This window comes from Ursus arctos, unplaced genomic scaffold (genome assembly GCF_023065955.2).
Source record: "Ursus arctos isolate Adak ecotype North America unplaced genomic scaffold, UrsArc2.0 scaffold_3, whole genome shotgun sequence".
Classification (NCBI taxonomy): Eukaryota; Metazoa; Chordata; class Mammalia; order Carnivora; family Ursidae; genus Ursus; species Ursus arctos.
This window is the reverse complement of record NW_026622985.1, coordinates 79,529,420-79,544,571: the sequence shown is the minus strand read 5'-3', so window position 1 is coordinate 79,544,571 and position 15,152 is coordinate 79,529,420. Positions and strand designations below refer to the sequence as shown.

Genomic DNA, 15,152 nt, shown 5'->3' with positions numbered 1-15,152 from the left:
GGGGCCACACAAAGTTGCCTCCCTGTTGGTCAGCATCGTTCTTAAGATTTCTTTGACTTTGGGCTGTTAGCAGTCCTGCCTCTGGTTTCCCCTACCCCTCAAAGAGGACGTTGGGTTTCTCCCCCAGCTGCTTCCTCTGGACTGGATTTCTTGGCTTTGCTTGGCTGCTTTGGGTTTTCAACGGAGCAGACAGAATATTTTTCCCACTTATTTCCCTAAGGGGTGAACTCCTGCTCCTAATTAGTCCATCCCCAGCCCGAAGCCCCATAGAGCGCAACCTATAACAATTAGGAACTCGGAGGTTTATTGGTGGAAGTACAGAAGCACTTTGTTATAAACACCATCATACCTCTCCCGTGGTCTTTGGCCCACAGTGGGAAAACAGCGTTATAGGAGGCGGTAGCAAGTTCACGGATCACCCTGTTTTGGCTAGGTGTCAGGGTCCCAAAAGGTTCTCTCCTAGGGAACTGGCAACAGGAGCCTGCAGGAAGTGCTCATCTGGATTCTCTTGTTCCCAGAGACTGTGGCTCAAGGCAGCTCTCATGGGTATATTCAAGTTGACTGGAGATGCCACTCTCGAGGGTGTCTTATAGCTGTCCAGATTGTCTATTTTGATGGCAACGTTCGTGTTACTGTTGGAGCCCAGGAATTTGGGGGTCATGGAAAGCAATAAAAGAAAAAGAAAGCGTGGTTAAGAATTTAATTTAAAAACCATTTTTAAATTCTGTCTTTTCCAGTACAAGTGCCTTGAGCACAGACGTGAACGTGGCAGTGATGGCCAGTGACAACATGTATGTGTGGTGTGACATATCGACAGGGACTTGAGCAGAGAAAGCCAAGCAGGAGGGAGGCTCGAGCTAAGGCCTGCTCTGAGGAACTGGAACAGACTCCCCTCTAAACCCTAAGTGTCGTCTTTATGTGTTGAGAACCTCATGTTAAGTAACACGCTGAAACCTGCCAGGCATCACCATAACGCCAAAGAAAACCTTAAGACAGCTCTCAGAAACAGTAACAACTGAACAAAAAGTCACAGCCACATAGTGCGTCTAGGAAAACACAGAGTGTTGCTACATTTCTTAAAATTTTGATTCTTTTTTTTTTAAAGATTTTTTATTTATTTATTTGACAGAGATAGAGACAGCCAGCGAGAGAGGGAACACAAGCAGGGGGAGTGGGAGAGGAAGAAGCAGGCTCATAGCGGAAGAGCCTGATGTGGGGCTCGATCCCATAACGCCGGGATCACGCCCTGAGCCGAAGGCAGGCGCTTAACCGCTGTGCCACCCAGGCGCCCCTAAAATTTTGATTCTAAGTGAAACGCATGCTTATTTTCTTTCTGCGCACTCTCCTTTTATCCTTTCATTTCCCTTAAGACATTATCTGCTTTGTTTGCTCTTGTATTCTCCCCGGGTTAGGCTTCGTTTTGGAAATAATTGTTTCTTTAAAAAATGTCTGATTCTTTCCTCAGTTTTAACACCACATTTATAAATCTTTTAAATTCTGAGTTGCGTTGTTTTTTCATATATTCTATCACTTTCTTAATTTCTTCCAGCTCATTCTGAGATGCTGGGCTGTAGCTTTCACCTGTTTTGCAGGCACATCTTTTAATGTGCTTTCGTTGTCTATAAGCGCTTATGCTGCATATACTCCTTTTTTCCTTAAGTAATTTTACGTGGGGTTTGATTACTATCCTTTTCTGATAGTTCTTTTGTTGTTTTTTCGTTTTTGGTTTTTTTTGGTCAGAGAGAGAGTGAGAGAGCTCAAGCAGGGGAAGCAGCAGGCAGAGGGAGAAGCAGGCTCCCCGCTGAGCAACGAGCCCGAGCCCGATGTGGGACTCCTGGGATCATGACCTGAGCCGAAGGCCGACTCTTCTAACCGACTGAGCCACCCAGGTGTCCCAACAGATGGTTAACTTTAGGGAATGAGGGTGGGTCAAGGTAGCTTTCTGGTTTGGGCTCTAGAGCTCCCTCTTGTGTCGTTTTTGTGAAGTGTTTATGGCCCTGTACTTTTTACGATGGGGGGGGGGGGGGGGGCTGTGTTCCTCTCTCCTGTCTTTAGCTTTAAAAGAAGCCCTGCCCGAGAAGACTCCCTTAAAGGGCAAGGGGGCTCTGGCAGCTAGTGCCTGGGTGGCATGGATCCCTGCAGAGCCAGGGTCTGAGGGGGTGGTGGCTGGATGAAAGGAAGGTGTCGGAGCATCGCCAGAGTTGCAGTGGGGGAGTGAGGGGGGGTGTCAGGTTTGGGTTGTCAAAGAACCCAAGAAAGCTCATAAGAGAAGTGAGCTTTAAATTAGGAAACGGAACAAGAGGAGTGACAACCCAGTCCCCACCACGGAGGACCATCTGAACACGAGGCCAGGCTGAGGGAAGCTATGAACAGTTCAGAGTTTTGATGATTATCAGGCACCACATGTTTTCGTTTCAGAATTGACACTGCTTTTGCAATTTAAAGGGACCAAAGGACCTTTTATATTCTAAGGGGGAGCCCATAGGCTTCTGGGGCTTGTCAGAGAACCAGCTTTTATCTCGGGGCAAGAAGAACACTTCTCCCACTGAAAAAATTATAAAGAGAAGACAGAAATAAATTTACATTTTGATGATACCCTTCAAGTCGTACTTGTTCAATGTATTGGTTGCACGATATTGCTTTTGTTTTCCATCACCTGTCGCACAGAGTCCCATACAATTACTTAGCAAATTAGTAAATGGCGTTGGAGCCATCTCTGCTTTGGGCTACTGTCTATTCTGTCCATTTTACAGAACAGATAAGTGAGGCAAAGAGAACTCTGAATTGTCTCACCCAGGGGACCGTGGTGAGATGGGACTGGAGACACTCAAGATCTAACTCCCTGAGCCTGCTTTATTAGCTTACCCTTCTTTGAGTTAATTTACTCATCCCTCATTCCTTTTATTGAGCACAGTCTATGAAAGCACTGCGGTTTGCCTAGGAAATACGCAGACCAATCAGCACAGACCCTGTTTCCAAGGACAGGCTTATAGTAAAACCAAGGGGAGAAGTCGTATGCATAACTGTCTTGAATAAAAAGAAGGAACTGAAGTGGTTTGGCGGAGGGTGTCACTGACGCCACCCATGGGTCAGTGCGGCGGGAAGGGATGTTGGAGCTGCCTGCTTGGAAGACCTACCTGTCTGCTGTGAGCTGGGGCCTTCCTGAGATATTCGAGAAACTGCCACTGGTCTGCTCGGCCGCCAACAGCATGAAGTTTTCGCTGGGCTGAGTGGATGATGGGACGCTGCTTTCAGGCTGGGTGGAGAAATTTACAGTCAGATGACCAGGTCTGCACTCTGAGAGTTCGTGGCCTCCTCGGGCCAGAACCTTGAAAGAACTCACCCGAATCTTCCAGCCTATACCTGGGAACCGATTCCTTAAACATTAAGCCCTGGAATCATCAGACCACAATTGGGCCCCTGGCAGGATCACCTCCTCCTCTTTCTGATGGGCTGCTATGGCTACTGCTCACAGACATAAGAAGCCAGGGCCGCAGAGCTGTCAAGCTGACTTTGGAAGTTAGTGACAGCAGACCTAAAGCCTTCAACTTAAATGAGAGGAGGAAAGTGTTTAGATTCGGAAACCTGAAGGCATTAGGCAATCCAGCCTATCAGGTTCTTTCTTTCTGTGCCTCTACCCTAACCAGGTCCAGGAAAAGCCTTCTCTGTGTCAAAAGGCGTGGGGGTGGGGGGAGCCTCAAATAAACTGAAAGGGAAAAGCAAATCCCTGGGGGAAAGATTTGCAGAAACTTGTGACTAAAGGGTTAAAATTCTTGATGTATAAAAAGCTTTATTGTACAAATCGATTTAGAAAAACACAAAGCTGCCAATAGAAAAATAGCCAAAGAACACAATAGACAATGCAAAAAAATATATATATATAAAACAATATTCAAATTCACTGCAAATCAAAGACCTGCTATTTTTTGTACCTATTGTATTGGAAAATTTATTAAAATGTATACTTCTCAATTGTGATAAGGATACAGTGACACAGACACTCATTGGAGAGAGTATACTTCGGCATGAATTTCCTGGAAATAATCTGGCCATATGTATCAAGAGCCTTCAAAATGTTCATACCCTTTGAATTCTGCTTCGAATAATCTATTCCGAGAAAACAATCAGAAAAGTGGACCAGACACATAAATGCTTGTTTTAGCATCACTTACAATAATGAAAAGTTAGAAACAACTCTAAATGGCTGATAATAGGAGAATGGCAAAGTGAATTTTAATGCATTCAAACAACTGCTGAACGGCACGAAATTATCAAAATGGTGTGCATAAAGAATTGTAAAAAGAAATGGGAAAATGCTTCTGATAGGATGATCTAAGTTGGAAAAAGCAACATTCAGAAACCTAATATATAGTTAATACCTTCAAATATATAAAATAAAAATTAATTTTAAATGGAAGGCTGCTAAGAAACAAAACGAACGAACATAGGGGGAAGAAAAAGAAAGGCAAACCGGGAAGCAGACTCTTAACTATAGAGAACTGAGGGTTGCTGGAGGGGAGGTGGGGCGGTGCGGGGATGGGGATTAAGGAGGGCACTTGGGACGAGCGCGAGTATGGTGTGTGCTTGTGTACCGGTGTTGTAGCTAAGTGATGAATCACTAAATTTTACACCTGAAACTAGTATTACATTGTATGCTAACTGGAATTTAAATAAAAACTTGGAGAAAGAAAAAAATTATAATAATAAATAAATAAATAAATAAATAAATAAATAAATAAAACCTGGATTAGATAGACTCCTAGGAACTTCAACCTAGCCTCTAACCTTTAAAGAATAAATGTTTTCAAAGTTTTAAAATACTCAACAATGTGAAAGCACATGCAAAATTCTTCCGTTGATAGGAAGAAGACAGCATAACTTTAATGCCAAAACCTAATAAAGATCAAACAAAAAGAGAAAAATAATAATAAATAAAATGAAAGACTGGAAGGAAGTGTGCCAGAATGTTCCCAGTGATTGCCTGGGGTTGGAGAGAAGTGGGAGCTATTTTTCTGTAATTTTCCAAATTTCTTCAGTGAGCATTATTCTTTTATAAAACTGGGGGTGGGGGGAACCCAACAGAAAACAATTTTTAAGTGAGCTAAGCACTTTAGAGCTTTTTTAAGGAAAAGTAAATGAATTTGCTTTTTATGTTTGTAGACCTCAGTCTGGCGTGTGCATGTCATTGACCCTTGAAAATGAAGTCTGCCCCGACAAGGCTAGACTTTAACATCATCAGTCTTCGGAGGCGCTGCGCTCAGCACCCCCCACCCCCCACTCGCTGCCGGTCTTGGCGGGAGACCCCACTTACTGTTGTTCTAGGGGAGCTGTTGGACATTTTGGGCACCAGGCAGTGAGTGAACTGGATTCTCGGGTCTTTGGTGGTGATGGACAGACCCTTCTGCAGAATTTTCACCAAGCGGATCCAGAATTGAAACACAGCCTCTGGGTGTTTTTCGTGGAGCCTCAGGTAGTAGATCTTTTCGGTCACTGTCCTAACCCGCAGGATGCGTTGGAGCCGGTCACAGACCTGGAGCTCCACAAACTTCAGGGGGAGAATCCTGGACACAATCAGGAAATTGTCATAGGGAGGAGCTCACCAGTTCAATCAGCCACCCTGTGCCTCCTGAGCTCTCGGCCCAACCTCCCTAGGCTCTCGCCTCTGCTTGGGGGATGCCCCAGGGAGGATGCTCGTGGCCTGGGAGTGGGAATGATTAGTAAGACAGACTCTTCCCTGACTTCCAAGGCCTTCATCGCTAAAGAGCCTGCCCACATCAATGATAATGGCAGACAGTCGACGTGGAACATCTCATTCAATCCTCCCAACAACCCTCTGATGAAAGATACTATTAATACCATTTTACAGATGTCGAAACTGAGGGTCAGAACAGCTAACTGACTTGCCCAAGTTTAGATCTTGGTAAGTAGGACCTGGAACTGAGGTGTTCTGACACCGTTTCCAGATCTTCCCCCTATATCCTAGTTAACCTGTGTTGAGAAAGTTAAGAAGGATGGATGTCCTATACATGCGGTTTTCTTTTTTTTCAGTTTTAACACTCCATAATCCCATCTCACTTTCATACCCCTCACCTTTTTTGGGGGGGATCCCCTAAGTCTATAAATGTAAATAAGTTTATATAAGTATAAATGAAGACAATATAAATATATAAATAAAAATATAAGAATATATATAAATAAATCAATATAAATATTAAATAAATAAATAAGTCAAAATAAATAGACAAACAAACAAATAAATAAATAAACGGAAGCCAAGATCCTGAAAGACCAGGCAGAGACGGGGACGAGTGCTCTCTGCCCACAGCACCAAGCACAGTGCCTGGTAGACTAAAGAAACGTTTGTTAAATTAATGAGTGAATTCTACATAGTTTATACCTGAACACACTGTCCTTTTATCTAAAATCCAGCTGCAAAACAATGCGGTCTTCCCACCCCTTCCGGCCCCTCCCTCCAGCCTTTCTTTACCTGCTGAGGGTGACCTCAGGAGCACAGTCAGGTGTGCTCCAGGAGGAAAACTGACCCTGGGGCCAGGTGACGTTGGCCATCAGGAGGACGTTGGGGAGTGGCAAGGAGGGCACCGAGGAGGTCACCCCGAGGATCACAGTGGTAGACCCTTCACAGACATCCATCCAGCTTCCGGGCTTAGTGACCTAGAAATCAGCCCCAGGGACATGGGTCAGAGAGAAGCCTTAGCTAAGGGTGAAAGAACAGGAGTGCTAGAAAGCAGCACGTCCACTTGGTGACATACTTGGAGCCTGAGCTTCTCGCAGGTGTGCGGCACCCTGGGCTGGGCCATGACCGGCATCCATCTTTCCTGTGGGTCTCCCCAGATAGACCAGCTCACTGGTAACAGGAAACTGTGTTGCCCTTCTTTGTGTCCTCTGTGTTATCTTGCTATAAAGATTTTGTTTGTTTGCTTATTTATTTATTTGTTTGTTTCTTTATTTATTTAATTTGAGTTGGGGGGAGAGAGAGAGTGGGGAACCAGACAGGGAGGGAGAGGGACAAGCAGACTCTGGTGTTGAGTGGGGAGCCCTATGTGGGGCTCCATCTCATGACCCTGAGATCATGACTTGAGCCGACGAGTCAGATGCTTAACCGACTGAGCCACCCAGGTGTCCTTGCATTACTGCATTATCTAACTTTAAAAGGATGCGTTAGTAAGAAAAAGCTGAGAGGCATTGAAATTTTATTCCTCTGTCCTTGGGTAGAAGAAGCCAGCAAGGCTTCTAATGATCTGGAAGGGAAGTTGTGTAAAGAAAGTTCCAGAAGGGGGGGCACCTGGGTAGCGCAGTCATTAAGCTTCTGCCTTCGGCTCAGGGCGTGATCCCGGTGTTATGGGATCGAGCCCCACGTCAGGCTCCTCTGCTAAGAGCCTGCTTCTTCCTCTCCCACTCCCCCTGCTTGTGTTCCCTCTCTCGCTGGCTGTCTCTCTGTCAAATAAATAAATAAAATCTTTAAAAAAAAAAAAAAAAGAAAGAAAGTTCCAGAAGGGGAAGAGAGTGAGGAAAGAGCTGTTGAATGGGGAAACCCAGGAAGCCCAACGTGAGGGAGGTTTGGGGAGTTTCCTGCAAGGTGAGGGAGGGCCCAGCTTGTTGCTGGATCTTGAGTGAAATAAGTACCTGTTTTCTTGCAGCATCTGAGGCTGGAGCAGGACAAGGAGACTAGGGACGCTTGGCACTGGGCACAGTGTTTCAGCTAAGACACCCCCACCTCACTGTCCAGGGCGGGCAGAGACGCCTCCAAGGAACCACAGGGACCAGGGTAAGGAACATTTGAGAAGGGACCCCTATGTTCCCAAGACCAGAGGGCCTCCTCCCAATGCTCTAGACTTTGTAGGACCATCAGGACCATTTCACAGCCATGGTGGAACTGGGGACAAGGGGACAGCCCCAGGAAGGACTGAAATTTAAGTCCCACAAAGCTGACTAGAAGTTACTCCTAGAAAAGTGAATTTTTATTTTGAAGGGGAAAAAAACAACAACAACATTTCTTGGAGCCCATGTTGTACAATGAGATTCATATGTATTATAGAACACAGGGGGCTGCAAGCATTGACAGTAAGTGCCAGAGAAACATTTGTGGGTGATGTTTCTTAGAGGGGATGGCAGAGATTCTGAGGAGAGGGGAGAAAAGGAACCACTTACCTGTGTGGGTTGGATCCTTTCAAGTAAACGTTTTGGTTTTTTTTTTTGTTGTTGTTGTTCTGTTTTTTAAGATTTATCTATTCGCGAGAGAGTGAGCATGGGGGGGGGGGGGCAGAGGGAGAAAGAATCTTAAGCAGACTCTGTGCTGAGCGCGGAGCCCAATGCTAGGCTCAATCCCACGACCCCGAGATCACGACTGGAGCAGAAACTAAGAGTGGGACTCTCAGCCAACTGCGCCACTCAGGTGCCCCTCAAGCAGACTTGTGACACCCCCGTGGGGCAGCTTCAGCAGGCGGGCTCTCCCCCTCCCTGCTGCAGTCTGAGTTTCCTGCTGCCTGGGTCACTACGTGTCCACCCAGGGAATCTAAACAGTTTTAATATCAGGTCAAAGAGAACATATTAAGAGAATAAACCGCCTGCCACAACACCACACCCCAACAGAAACGACTGGAATTTGGTATCCCGAGAGTCTGGATGTCCCACGTCACTGCTCCTTCTCCACCGAGACTGGGTTAGGAAGGAGCACGCCCCCTAGTGGCAAGTTGATGGCCCCACGCTGCGGCCCCCGTGGAGCAGCGCAGGAACCAGGGGGCACCCGGAGCCAGGAACCGGCTGTCTGAAATCTGAGGGACTTCATCAGGGAGTAGCTCACTGCTGTGCGAAGGCATCTCCAAATTCAGCTCAGATTGTCTCCACTCTGTCCTGTAAGTCACTGCTTTGTGACTCCATCACGCAGATTCCTGACTGCAGACCCTCCCTGTGCATTTCAGCCTCCTGCCTTTGCCCCCGTACTTGAAGTCCCTTGGCCTCCAGTGTCCTCCCCCTGCTCTTCCACTTACCAAAGTCTCAGTGAAGCCTCAAAGAATGGCTTAACCCCCTTTTCTGGGGCGCCTTCTTCAACTGTTAAAGTCCCAAGAGTGCCCTAAACTCTCTAGACACTGGCACCGCCCCCCTCTGCTCATGCCTTAGGGATCAGCTGGTCCAAACCACCTGACAGAGCTTTCTTAGCAGCTACCATTTTATAACATGCCCTCTAAGTTGACAACTTCGTAAGTTCCTTGGCCAGGGACACTATCTGATCGTTCTCTATCTCCTGCCCCACACGCAGCACCCAGGTGCCGACTGAGGAGCTGGTGATGCCACGCCTGCCCATGAGCAGGGTGCGCAGGTCCCAGCGAGACCTCTAGAGGGGGGCAGGCAGCCCTTCATAAAGATGTCATACTTTTTTTTTTTTTAAGTAAAATCTACCCCCAGTGTGGGGCTTGAACTCACCACCCCAAGACCAAGAGTCTCGTGCTCCACCGACTGACCCAGCCGGGTGCCCCAAGCTATATTAAAATGACTGCCTCAGGGATGCCTGGGGGGCTCAGTCGGTTGAGCAGCTGCTTTTGGCTTGAGTTGTGATCCCAGGGTCCTGGGATCCAGTCCCACATGGAACTCCTTGTTCAGAGGGGAGCCTGCCTCTTCCTCTGCCTGCTGCTTCCCCTCGTTGTGCTCTCTATGTCTCTCTGACAAATAAATAAATAAAATCAAAAAAATAATAAAATGACTGCCCCATACTTTCAATGGCCCCATGTTTCCTAGGCCAGAAATGCTCACTTCCATTGGCCATATCACCACCCTTTAGGGGATGTAGGATCTGGGCAAGGCCGATCCTAGGGGCTTGGCTCTCAAACAAGGCTGTTTCTAAACCATCCCAGAGAGAGGAGGTTGGATTTCAGAGCAGGGATTCTGACAGCAAACTTCGTTCCCTCTAACCAACCTTCCCCTCCCCAGTGGCCCTGGGAGGGTGCCTACGGACCCTGCTTGGAGACTGCGCTCTGATGGGCCCTTTTGCAGGGTATAATTCTGTTTCTGAAGGCGTGCGACCTGCAGGGAGCCCCAGGACGCTCTAGGCACAAACTGAGCTGAACTTGGGATCCAGACCCTCTGGTTGTCTCTAGCCTTGGCGGCTTCCTTCTCTTTCCCAGGGCTTTCAGACGCCACAGCATTTTTGGATCAACCCTTAGGAACAAGTTTTGGAAAGGGAAAGGGAGCGGGCTTTGAGCTGCACATGGGTACCTGGATAAAGTTGCTTTCAAACACCACTGAGTCGGCGAACAAGTTGAATTCTGGAGAATGAATCAGTTGACAAAGAAGGCCATCTTCCACCCCAAGTTCCACTCCAGGGCCTTGTTCCCTGACCTCAGGTGGGAGGCCCCTAATCTTACTCATTGGTTCTTGGGAAGAATGGGCTGGGGACCATTTCTGGGGCTCCACGCAGACCCAGCCCGATTCCGAGGTGTTGGTGTGACCACTACTCCCCCCACCTCCACAGCTCCACCTCCCCTCCTGACTTACAGGCTGTCCACCAGGCCAGGGAGGGCCTGTCGGCTCACAATGGCAGGCATGACATCAAGGAATGTGAGGGGTAACAACAGGAAAGGAAAAATAGAAGAGGCAAGGAAGGATTGGGGGTGGAGCAGGGCTTTTTTCCTCCCCTTTCCTACACACGACACACTACCAGTAATGTAGTCCTATTCCATTTTTCACTCAATCTCTCTGTATCCATGAGGAAAATGACTGCCCCATGGTTATGCCAAGAGAGCAGGCCAGCACAGCAAGGCAGGCTCTCGGGAAACCCACAGCCTTCAATCCTCTCCCCCCGCAGGGAAGCCCCTCATAAAAATTTTCTCTGAGTGAACTGATCGCCTAAAGTCAGGCCCTCACCTGGCCAGAGGAGCTCAGGACAGAGGCAAGCAATTCACTCCAATCTTTCCTAACCCATTTTTAAACGAGATAAAATGAGAATTTTTTTTTAAAATGGGATAAAACGAGAATAAAATGAGATAAAATGAGAATTTTTTTTTTTTAAAAAACAGGCTGTTAAAGCAAAGAGGCTTATTTATTTGGAAACAGTGGGCAAATGAGGAAGTGCGGCATAGTAGTGAGCTGGAGCCAGCCTGTAAGAGATACTGAAACCCGTTCAGTTTTCAGGAGTTTTACAGGGCAGTTGTTAAACACGGCCGGCCATTATTAAAAATTTAATTATATAAACTTACACTTACATACATTATACAAAAGCAAAGGTAATGGCCCAAACTCATCTTCGTAATTATTTTACTACCCTCTAGAGGTTATTTACGTCTATTGTACTTGCATGGTAGAAATACTATATAATGGACCATTACGACTGCTTATCTCGTCTCAGCGTGTGTTCAAGAACTTCCTGTTGGTCACCGCCTTCAAACCAGCCATGCCGGGAGTTATTTACACCGCGGACCCAGTAAATGCTACTAATCACGCCTTGATTTATTGTCTGGTTGGCTGTCTAAAGCCATGGAGAAAATGTTAATGATGCAGTAAACTTAAAGGCGTGTCTGTAGCTGTTATACGGTGGGCATAAAAAGATCTGAGGAGGCTCCCGGTGTATGAAAGTTATTATCCAATTTAGCGAAGTCACCGATGACCATGTAAAGTTCCAACATTACAACTTGCGTAGTTCTCTTTCATCTTGTTCGTTAATATACGTGGAAAAATCAGCCGACATTCATGTCACGACTTCACTTGTTATCAGTTGCATAGGTTGGCTACGAATACCAGAGTTTGACAAAAATCAGTGAAAGATTTCTGTGAGAATCGATTGGCTATATGAAATGTACAAGAGTACTGTGTATTTTACTGTTAGTTGTAAATTGTGTGCTGTACATACTTGGTCAGTACATTTTTTTTAAAGATTTTATTTATTTTAGAGATAGAGAGTGAGCAAGTGGGGTTAGGCGCAGAGGGAGAGGGACAAGCAGGTTCCGTGCTGAGCGCAGGGCCCGACATGGTGCTCGATCCCACCGCCCTGAGATCACAACCTGAGCCAAAACCAAGAGTCAGATGCCCAACCAACTGAGCCACCCAGGCTCCCCAATATCAGTAAAATTTTAGAGGAAACATGTATATGTAATACATATATGTACTATAGGTATATATACATACACATATATTATACATAATTATATATTATGATACGGAATTAGGGGTGCCTGGGTGGTTCAGTCGTTAAGCGTCTACCTCTGGCTCAGGGCGTGATCCCAGGGTCCTGGGATCGGGCCCCGCATTGGGCTCCCTGCTCCACTGGAGCCTGCTTCTTCCTCTCCCACTCCCCCTGCTTGTGTCCCCTCTCTCGCTGGCTGTCTTTCTCTGTCAAATAAATAAATAAAATCTTAAAAAATAATAATACAGAATTAATATAATTACTAACCATAGTACATAATATTGAATTATAATTATAATATAATATATATACTATATAATTATATATTATATGCTGTATTATGCTATATATGAGATAATTATATATAAAATATATGTATGATTATTATATTATATATTATATATATTCCCCCTCGGAGAGCTGGTGTCAAACATTTACTAGAAAGCATTGTAGTGGTACCAACTCCTCCCCTCCCCTTGCAATCTCCTGTTTTTGGTACCAAGACAAGAAACATCCACTCAAAGATTTCTTCAGGTTGCATGAAGTTGAGGAGGGGTGAGATGATAGTTATCCCTCTGTCTATGCCTGGACAGCTACCAGGTTCTTTCACTTTGGTATTTATACAAGGAGCAAGCCAAGGAGGTAAGTCAGTTCTCCCATGTCTTTTAAACTCCCAGGACACACTAGCACAATCCTCCCATGATTGGGGTTAAATTTCCTGGTGCTTCTCTTAACATTAGGTGGGAGGCCTGCTTCTCACTGGTGTTTTTTCAAAGAAGTTTACATCTTAGTGGCTTATTTCTTCTTAAGACTTGCTCATTAGAAGGGAAAAGTTATATTTTTTTATTCATACGAAGTCTATAATACTGGAAATTCAAATATTCAAACAATCTTCAAGGTTATTATTTTTCCTTCACCACAGTACTCTGTTTTTTTTTTTTTTAAGATTTTATTTATTTGTCAGAGAGAGAGAGAGCACACAAGTTGGGGGGGGGGGCAGGCAGAGGGAGAAGCAGGCTCCCCATCAAGCAAGAAGCCTGATGCGGGACTTGATCCCAGGACCCTGGGATCATAACCTGAGCCGAAGGCAGGAGCTTAACCGACTGAGCCACCCAGGTGTCCCAGTACTCTCTGTTCTTGACATTTTTTTTTCCTTCCCTTGTAAAAGGTTAATGTCCATCAAAAGAGCACCAGTTAAACTATAATACTTCCATATGATGTAATGTTTTGCCGCCACTAAAGGAATAAGGCAACTTTTTATATACTGATACGGAATGATTACTGAGACCCATAAAGTTAGAAAAAGATGAAGAACAGTACATATAAAATGCTATCACTTGGACAAAAGGTATAAAAAAAAGAATATACTCAGATATGCTTGAACATCCCCAGAAAATTTCTGGAAGGATAAAAATGTGGTTGCCTTAGGAGGGGTAGGGCATTGGTAATGGTGGTAAAAAAAAAAAAAAAAAAAAAAAAAAGGACTTACTTTTCACAGTATATTTTTGTACTGTTTGAATTATTTACCATGAACATGTATTTCCTTTAATTTTTTAAAAAGATTTTATTTATTTGACAGAGAGAGACAACGAGAGAGGGAACACAAGCAAGGGGAGCGGGAGAGGGAGAAGCAGGCTTCCCGCCAAGCAGAGAGCCCAATGCGGGGCTCAATCCCAGGACCCTGGGATCATGACCTGAGCCGAAGGCAGATGCTTAATGGCTGAGCCACCCAGGCGCCCCTCTTTTAAATAAATTGTAAAATAAAAAGCGTTAAACAAATTTCCTACATATGGCTCTACAAATATTTGCTGAGAAGTAACTATGTACAAGGTACACTACATATTGGAAGAATCATTGTTAGCTCTAAAAGTGGTCTGTCCAGAATTGTGGACATGTGGTCAGGGCTGTATTGGACATAACTGTTTACTTCCTGAGTTAAAGATACATATTTGAAGAAATAAGGGCTGGAAGATTTCCAAATATAGTAAAAACTATAAACCTACATCTACACAAACAGTAAGTAATAACTATAAACTGTAAATACATGAGTAAAAATGTTAAATATGTATACATATAATTTTTAAAGTTCTTTAACTAACAATTGACTATTTAAAATTGTAACAATGTAACATGTAACATTAGGTTTAGAACACATGTAAAAGTAGAATATACGACAAGAATGGCACAGAGGATGAGAGGGGAAAATAAGCGTGTGGTAATTGCATGGCTCTGACATTATACACGAGGTAGTAAAATACTATTTGAAGTTAGACTGTAATAAGTTAAAAGATGTCTACTGTAAATCCTACAGAATAGGTGAACCATTAAAAAATCAAGCAGAGATATATAGCTAATAAATCAATGGTGAAGATAAATAGAACACTGAAAAATTCACAATTAATCCAAAAGAAGGCAAGAAAAGAAGAAAAATGCAACAAAGAACAGATGGGAAACAGAAAATAACAAGATAGAAGATTTAAATCCAACTTTATTGATAATCACACTAAATGTAAATGGCCTAAACATTCCAATTAAAATGAGATATTGCCAGTCTGTATAAAAAACAAGGCACAACTATATTCTATCTACGAGAAATCCACAATATGTAAAGACACATAAGTTAAAGAGACAGAGTAAAATAAACTTTGCAGCCACTAATCATAAGTCAGCTAGACTGGCTATAATAATATCATAAAAAGAAGACTTCATAATAAGGAATAATACAAGCGATGAAGAGGTACATTTTCTTCTAAACACTTTATTTTGAGAGAGAAAGAGAGAACGTGAATGCAAATGGGGGTAGGGGCAGAGGGAGAGAGAAAAATCTCAAGGAGACTCCATGGTGAGCTCAGGGACATACATGGGGCTCAATCCCAAGACCCTGAGATCATGACCAGAACTGAAATCAAGAGTTAGACACGTAACTGACTGAGCCACCCGGGAACCCCAGAAGGACATTTTTAAATTCAATTAATGTGTACTGTTATTAATTTCAGAGGTAGAGTTTAGTAATTCATCA

The 15,152-nt window shown here is 44.5% G+C and overlaps 1 protein-coding gene across 1 annotated transcript; it reads right to left on the bottom strand.

Annotated features, from left to right (window-relative positions):
* Nucleotides 1-295: 295 nt before the first annotated feature.
* Nucleotides 296-6,675, bottom strand: GARIN1A (golgi associated RAB2 interactor 1A). Its single transcript, XM_026514291.4, has 4 exons — nt 6,488-6,675; nt 5,312-5,561; nt 3,138-3,256; nt 296-632 (listed from the first exon to the last, which is right to left on the bottom strand). Exons 1-4 carry the CDS (start codon nt 6,649-6,651, stop codon nt 437-439), a joined length of 729 nt encoding a protein of 242 aa, XP_026370076.3. The 5' UTR covers nt 6,652-6,675; the 3' UTR covers nt 296-436.
* Between the last annotated feature and the right edge of the window lie 8,477 nt (nt 6,676-15,152).

Coding starts and splice junctions, on each gene's coding strand:
- GARIN1A (XM_026514291.4), bottom strand. CDS start 6,651: ATGGATGTCTGTGAAGGGTCTACCACTGTGATCCTCGGGGTGACCTCC. Junction 3,257..5,311: donor ACAGCTCCCCTAGAACAACA/GTAAGTGGGGTC, acceptor TTCTCCACCCAG/CCTGAAAGCAGCGTCCCATC. Junction 633..3,137: donor CCCCAGCTCACAGCAGACAG/GTAGGTCTTCCA, acceptor GGGCTCCAACAG/TAACACGAACGTTGCCATCA.